Source organism: Physeter macrocephalus, chromosome 21 (assembly GCF_002837175.3).
Source record: "Physeter macrocephalus isolate SW-GA chromosome 21, ASM283717v5, whole genome shotgun sequence".
NCBI classification, from domain to species: Eukaryota; Metazoa; Chordata; class Mammalia; order Artiodactyla; family Physeteridae; genus Physeter; species Physeter macrocephalus.
In genome coordinates, this window is record NC_041234.1 from 45,419,249 (window position 1) to 45,427,697 (window position 8,449).

At 38.4% G+C, this 8,449-nt stretch overlaps 1 protein-coding gene across 8 annotated transcripts in view; it reads right to left on the reverse strand.

Annotated features, from left to right (window-relative positions):
- OPHN1 (oligophrenin 1) overlaps positions 1-8,449 on the reverse strand; it is a 671,055-nt gene that overhangs the window by 38,162 nt on the left and 624,444 nt on the right. For all 8 annotated transcript variants that reach the window (XM_028482255.2, XM_028482256.2, XM_028482254.2 and 5 more), the window contains one exon: positions 5,788-5,935. In XM_028482255.2, coding sequence (XP_028338056.1) covers positions 5,788-5,935 — 148 coding nt within the window. The remainder of the gene's footprint in view (positions 1-5,787; positions 5,936-8,449) is intronic.

Consider the following 8,449-nt stretch of genomic DNA (forward strand, 5'->3'; position numbering starts at 1 on the left):
TGCGCTCCGCAACGGGACAGGCCACAACAGTGAGAGGCCCGCGTACCGCAAAAAAAAAAAAAAAAAAAAAAATTGTATATATTTAAGGTATACAATGTGTTGTTTTGATATATGAATACATTGTTAAATGAGTACCACAATCAATCTAATTAACATATCCATCACCTCACATAGTTTCCAATTTTGTGTGTGGTAAGAATATTTAAGATCTACACTTTTCACAAACTTCAAGTATACAATATAGTATTATTAACTACAGTCACAATGCTGTATCATATCTCCAGAACATATTCATCCTGAATAACTGAACCTTTGTACCCTTTGATCAGACACCTCCCCATTTTGCTCTCCCCTAAGTCTCTGGCATCCACCATCCTACTTTATGCTTCTATGAGTTTGACTTTTTTAGATTCCACATATAAGTGAAATCATGCAGCATTTATCTCTCTGCCGTTATCTCATCTCACTTAGCATAAGGTCCTTCAGGTTCATCCATGTTGTCACAAATTACAGGTTTTCCTTCTTTTGTACCTAAGCCTGAATAATATTCCATTTTGTGCGTGTGTGTGTGTGCGCACGTGTGTGTGTTTCTGGGTGTGTGTCTATGTATCTCTCATTTTCTTTATCCATTCATCTGTTGATGAACACTTTGGTACTTCCACATCTTAGCTATTGTAAATAATGCTGCAATGAACATGAGAGTGCAGATATCTTTTCAAGATACTAATTTCATTTGCTCTGGATATATTTCCAGAAGTGGAATTACTGGATCATAAGGTAGTTTATATTTTTTCATTGACACAGTTTGTAACTTTTATTCTGTGGCAACCAAAAAGAAGTAACAAGATCACAAAATATGAAAAACTGTTAATAAGTGGTATGAGTGAAACAAACTAGGGGCAGAGGCAAACAACCAAGGAGAGCCACTTTGGGTGTGGTTAAGGAGGGCCTTTTGGAGGAGGTTGCATTTACCTGAGACATGAAGCATGAGAATGACCCAGCCATGTGAAGGTGCCGAGGGAGAGTGTCCAGCAAAGGGGATAGCAGGTGCAAAGGCCTGGATTATGAGGGCATGCTTGAGGTCCTGAAAGAACCTGATATACCTGGAGGATGGGGATGATACATGTATCAGTAGTTCATTCCAATGTGTTGTTGAGTAGTACTCCATTGTATGCATATACCACAATTTGTTTGTTCATTCATCAGCTGATGAACATTTAGGTTGCTCACAGTTTTTGGCTGATATGAAAAAAGCTGCTATAAATATTCAAATGTAAGTCTTTGTGAAGCTGTGTTTTCATTTCTCTTGGGTACATACATAAGAGTGGAGTTGCTGGGTTATGTGGTAGCAATTACTTGATTGTTTTTTGTTTTTGTTCCTGTGTATGGGTCATGCTTTCTTGTTTCTTTAGATATCTCATAATTTTTTATTGAAAGCTGGACAGTTTAAGTAATATAGCAACTCTGAAATTCAGATTCTCTCTTCTCCCCAAGGTTTGTTGTTGTTGCTGTTTATTTTAGTTATTATTGTTAGTTTGTTTACTGACTTTTTTCACCCATTTATGTTAAATCTGTATTCTTTGTTGAGTGTGGCCACTAAAGACACTGCTTAGTTAGCTTTGTGGTCAGCTAATGATTAGACAGAGATTGCCTTAAAACACTAAGAACAAATATGACTCCCAGTCTTTGCAAAGGGGCTCTGAATGAATGTTTGAGCATGCCTTGAACACTCAGCCAGGCAGTTGACAACTCTATATGGTAATTTATTTTTAATTTTTTGAGAAATCTACACACAGCTTTCCATAATGGTTGTACTAATTTACATTACCACCAACAATGTACAAGCATTTCCTTTTCTCCACATTCTTGTCAACACTTGTTATCTTTTGTCATTTTTTTGTAATAACTATCTGTAATAGGTGTGAGATGATATCTTGTGGTTTTGATTTGCATTTCCCTGATGATCAGTGATGTTGAACACCTTTCCATATACCTGTTGGACATTTATTTGTCTTGTTCTGAGAAATGTCTAGTTAGGTCCTTTGACCTTTAAAAATTGGGTTATTTCTTTTCTTATTATTGACTAGTATGAGTTCCTTATGTATTCTGGAATATTAACCCCTTATCAGACATATGATTTGCAAATATCTTCTCCTATTCTGTAGGTTGTCTCCTAACTTTCTTGATTGTTTCCTTTGCTGTGCAGAAGCTCTTTAGCATGATGCAATCACATTTGTCCATTCCACTTTTGTTGCCTATACTTTTGGGGTCATATCCAAAAAAATCACTGCCCAGACCAGACAATGCCAAGTAGCTTTCCCCCCACATTTTCTTCTTGTAGTTTTACAGCTATAGGTCTTACATTTATGGATTTAATCCATTTTGAGTTGATCTTTGTACATTGTGTGAGATAAGGATCCAATTTATCTGCATGTGGATATCCATTTTTCCCAACACCATGTAATGAAAAGACTATACTTTCCCATTGTGTATTCTTGACACCTTTATCAAAGGTCAATTGATCATAAATGTGTGTACTTTTTCTGGGCTCATTATTCTGTTTCATTTGTCTATATGTCTGTTTTTATGCCAGTACTATACTCTTTTGGTTACTATTGCTTTGTAGTATATTTTGAAATCATAAAGCCTTCAACTTTGCTCTTCTTTCTCAAGATTGCTTTGCCTATTTGGGGTCTTTTATCATGAAGTTTACATAAAACATAGTTATAGCAGCCTGTTTAAAGCTAACAAAGTAATATTGACTACATACAATAACTCTACATTTTAATGACTCCTACCCCTACATTTTATGTTATTGATGTCATAATTTATAACTTTTTAGATTGTGTATCCATTAACAAATTATTGTAGCTATAGTTATTTTTAATACTTTTGTATTTTCACTTTCATACTAGAATTACAAGTGGTTTACACATCACTATTACAGTATTAGAATATTCTGAATTGGGTTATATTATGTTTACCAATTTGTTTTATACTTTCATATGTTTTCATGTTGTTACTGTCCATTTATTTCAACTTGAATACCCTCTTTTAGCATGTCTTATTTATTTATTTAATTGAAGTACAGTTGATTTACAATGTCCTGTTATTTTCAGGAGTACAGCACAATGATTCAGTTATATATACAGTACAGTGATTCAGTTACATATATATATATATATATATATATATATATACATATATATACAATCTTTTTCAGATTCTTTCCCTTATAGGTTATTAAAAATATTGAGTATATTTCCCTGTGTTATACAGTAGGTCCTTATTGGCTATCTATTTTATATATAGTAGTGTATATGTGTTAATTCCAACCTCCTAATTTATCCCTCCCCCACTTTCCCCTTTGGTAACCATAAGTTTGTTTTCTATGTCTGTGGGTCTATTTCAGTTTTCTATATAGATTCATTTGTATCTTTTTTTTGTTAGATGCCACGTATAAGCGATTTCATATGATATTTGTCTTTCACTGTCTGGCTTACTTCACTTAGTATGATATCTTTTAACATTTCTTTTAAACCAAGTCTAGTGGTAGTCAACTCCTTCGTTTTATCTCTCCTTCATTTCTGAAGGACTGCTTTGTCCAGTATAGTATTCCTGGTTGGCAGTTTTTTTCCTTTCAGTATTTTGAATATATTGACCCATTCTCTCCTGGTCTGCAAGGTTTCTGCTGGGAAATCTGATCACAGTATTATGGGGGTTTCCTTTTATTTGATGATTTGCTTTTTTCTTGCTGCATTCAAAATTTTCTTTGTCTTGGAATTTTGAGAATTTTATAACAATGTGTCTTGGTTAAAATCTCTTTATGTTTAACTTATTTGGGTTTCTTTGGGCTTCATGGATCCACATGTTCATTTCCTTCTCCAGATTTAGGAATTTTTCTGTCATTATTTCTTTAAATAAGCTTTGTGCCCCTTTCTCTTTCTGTGCTCCTTCTGAGACTCCCATATATGTATATTGGTTTGTATACGGTGTCCCATAGGTCTCTTAGGTTTTCTTCACTTTTACAATCTTTTTTGTTTTTGTTCCTCTGACTGGATAATTTTAAGCGACTTTTTCTTTTTTTTTTTTTTTTTTTTTTGCGGTACGTGGGCCTCTCACTGTTGTGGCCTCTCCCGTTGAGGAGCACAGGCTCTGGATAAGCAGGCTCAGCGGCCATGGCTCACAGGCCTAGACGCTCCGTGGCATGTGGGATCTTCCTGGGCTGGGGCATGAACCCATGTCCCTTGCATCGGCAGGCAGACTCTCAACCATTGCACCACAGGGAAGCCCAAGTGACCTGTCTTTGCACTGATTCTTCTGCTTGTTCGAGTTTGATGTTGAAGCTCTCTACTGAATTTTTCAATGCAGTCATTGTGTTCTTCAGCTCCAGGATTTCTTTTTGGTTCTCTTTTTTTTATGATTTCTATAACTTTCTTGAACTTCTCATGTATTATTTTCCTGATTTTGTTTAGTTGTCTGAGTTCTCTTGTGGCTCACTGAGCTTCTTTAAGATGATTATTTGGAATTCCTTTTCAGACAGTTCATAGATCTCCATTTCATTAGGATCAGTTCATCGTGCTTTATTTTGTTCCTTTGGTGGTGTTAGGTTTCCCTGATTATTCCTGATCCTTGTGGCCTTGAGTGGGTGTTTACCTATTTGAAGAAGCAGATACATCTTCCTGGCTTTGGCAAGGAAAGCCTTTGATCAGGCAGCACAACCAGAGATTCTAGTTAGGCCACCTGGCAGGCTCCAGAAGTGGGCTTGCTGCTGGAGTCCTTGGGTAGGCTGGTCTGGTGCCTGGGTCAGTGGATGGATAAGCTTTCATCCTGGATCTACAGGGGAGAGCTTGAAGCCTGGGTCCAGGGGGCTAGCCGGGCACTGAGGCAGACCTGGAGGCTGGATCCACAGGAGGCTGGACTGGATGCTGAGCTGTGGTTACATCCTGGAGACTAGAGCCACAGGGGCCAGCTTGGTATGTAATGGGCCTGGATTCTGGGTCTTCAGGGGCAGGCCTGGAGCCTGGGGCTGCAGAGAATGGCTTAGTGCTGGGGCAGGTCTGGAGCTTGGGTTGGTGGAGGCTGGCCTGGAGTCTGGAAAAATGGGGGATGGGTTGGTGCTGGGGTTTACTGGGGTGGGCCTGTTGCTGGGGTCCAAGGTAAAGTTGGGTGCTCATCTCACTCTCCTTCCTCCATGTGGAGGGGATTTCTCCCTGAACTACACTGTGTGAGCTTGGGGGAAGGGTGACGTGGGTAATATGAAAATGTCCTTTCTAGCATCTGCAATGTACCTTTTCTTATTTCTGTACTCAACCCAGGTGCTCTGACCTCTCATTTGGATTCCATAGCTTTCATGAGGGGGTTTTCATGCATGGATGGTTGTTTGAATTCATATTACCGTGAAGGAACAAGCACTAGAAACTCCTATTCAGCCATCAGTTCTCTATGTTAGCTGACTTTGTATTTAAAAATCTTAGAACATTCAGAAAACACATTGCTCACCCATCTCAATGTAGTGAGGTACAGATCTAAGAACACCTTGTATCCTTCACTGGTCTGCTAAGGGAAAATCGTAGATGATTTTACAGGTTCATCTCTGTCCTATCCACTGCCAAAATAATAATTCACTCTCTGGGCACAAATTTCACAAACCTTGGCTTGCCTGGCCCAGGATCCAGAAAAAGTCTAACTTTTCAGAAAAGATGGTTATGCCTCCATGTCTGCCTTTCAATATCCTCTTTGTCTGCAATCACTATTAAGAAGCTAAGGGTAAACTTTAGTACTGACCTTCACTTTCATCCAGGGAAGAAGTATAGAAAACTGTCCTTTCCCTCAGCAAGCGCTTCGAAATTGTGATTGGTTTGTGCCTTCTTGCTGTCACTCGAGGTGGAGGCACTGGGGGTGCAGTACTTTCCTCAGGTGGACCTGAATAAATCTGTAGAGGAGGAATATTTCCAGAAAACAATTAGAAAGATCAACTTTTTCTATCTCTAATGCTAACTACCAGTTGATGCCTATCAGCATTACACCTAAAGTCTGCCATAGCAATTCGAATATGACTAAAGGAATTGTGGGGATTTTCTTAATCACTCTAGCTACCAGCAAGTGTTTAGGGATCTCCGTTCACGTCTGAGGTGCAGGACCTGGTACTTCTCAGTGTGGAGGGAAGAATGCAGACAAAAACTGCAACATCAGGAGAGCACCCTCCTATTTATTAGATGGGATGCTGCCCAATACATGGATCATCGAATAAAACCAATTAGATCATTACTTTAAAAAACCTGTAACATCAGTCCTGGATTTTCCACTTACTGCCTGGGAAACTGTAAAAAAGTCACTACTTCTGCCAACAAAACCCATAAAAAGGTCATCTCACACCTCTGAGCCTTAGCTTCCTCATCTGTAAATTGGGGGGAACACCACCCATCACAGGGTGTGGTGAGTGAGAATCAAATGAAAAGGGTAGTCAAGGTACATTGTATGGGTAGGGGTGGGGTGTGAAGAATGATTAAAAACACCCACATGCATTCAATATTTCTGAAAAGATACCCCCCCAAAAAAAACACCTGGTTACATTGTTTGCCCCAAGACAGGACTAATGAGTGGCTAAGGGAAGGATGGAGGAAACTTATTTTTCACCCCTACATCACTTTCATCTTTAAAATTTTCATACCATTTATGCATTAGTTATTCAAAAAAGACAGGGCAAAAACAAAGTGCCTTGGAAGATGTAAAAAGTGTTGGATAAGTGAGGGAGGAGCTGTGATTAGAATTTGTATATAATGTCTCATATGTACTTAAGATCTTCCTGTCCCTGGGGAGAATGACCTTCTGGGCAGAGTGAAAATAGTCTGGAAAGACACACATATGTGGTGATGGAGGAAGGGGACCAGTGTCCATTGCAATAATGAAATCAACCCCAATGATTAGTGCAAAGAGAAATGTCACAGCCCAACATTCTATCAGGCAAGAGTCAACATAGATTGCACAGTCACAAAACTTACATGAATGGGAACACAAGGCAAGCCTGTGTAAAAGCTGCACAATGATAGAGAACAAGGTAAGAAGAATCATAAGGCAGTATATGTCTCAATGTCTCATGGTATATGGAAAAGAGAATACGACATAGTAGCAAGCAGATGAGCTTTGAGGTCATATACATTTAGGTCATATTTCTGGTTCCACCACCATTAGTAATAATATTCTAAATAGCTACCATTTTGTGAGCATCTGCTTAGGCACTATAGTAGCTATTAAAAATATTCCTTGCTATTCATCAAACACACCAGGGACTTTGCACTGAGTGTTTTTTCTACCTGAAGTGCTCTTCCTCCAGATATCCATATAGCTTGCTCTCTTGATTCCAGTAGGATTAATAATCAAATATATACCTCTCAGTGAGTCCTTCCAGGCAAATGCATCAGAACTTTGACATGCTCCCCTCTACCAAGTGCTTCCTATCCCCCAAACCTATTGAACATATTTTCTTATCACCTTCTAACATAGTATATTGTATTCAACACTTATTTAGTTTTTTCTTGTCTGTCTCTCCACTCGATTGTATACTATACTGAAGTATATCATCGTGTTCACTGCTGTAACTCCAGCAAGTAGAAGAGTGACTAGAATTCCTGGGCCAAAAAACAAACACATTTAAAATTCTGGTATAAAAGGCCAAATTATCCTCTGAAAAGACCATAACAGCTAATTTCTCTTCAAGCCAAAATACGCCAAAAGAAATTAGATTTACATCTTCAGCATGAAACAATTAAAAAAATAGAAAAAAATGTAACAATGATTCTGAAGGCATTTGAAATCTGGCAATTAAGGACAGTGATCCATGAGAGACAGGAAAAATAAATGAGGTGAGGTGAGCCCCATGACTGTCCCAGGTTACAGCCTGGAAAGATTCTTCGGGCCATAATACAGGAAGAAGAACCCAGAGCAGCCCAGCAGTCTCCATTAGCTGAAGACACTGTGTTGCAAGTATGAGGAGGCCAAGGAAGAGAGAGTTTGCAGGGCAGGGTACCAGAAAGGAGATAGCTGCACAGAGAGCTCGGAAGATTTGCAGGGATCCTCTTTAAGAATTTAGCTGCATAAAATCAATCAAGGTGATAAACCATATTAGCAAATTGAAGGAGAAAAACCATATGATCATCTCAAAACATGCAGAAAAAGCTTTCAACAAAATTCAACACCAATTTATGATAAAAATCCTCCAGAAAGTAGGCATAGAGGGAACTTTACTCAACATAATAAAGGCCATATATGACAAACCCAAAGCCAATATCATTCTAAATGGTGAAAAATTGAAACCATTTCCTCTAAGATCAGGAACAAGACAAGGTTGACCACTCTCACCACTATTATTCAACATAGTTTTGGAAGTTTTAGCCAAAGCAATCAGAGAAGAAAAAGAAATAAAAGGAATCCAAATCAGAAAAGAAGA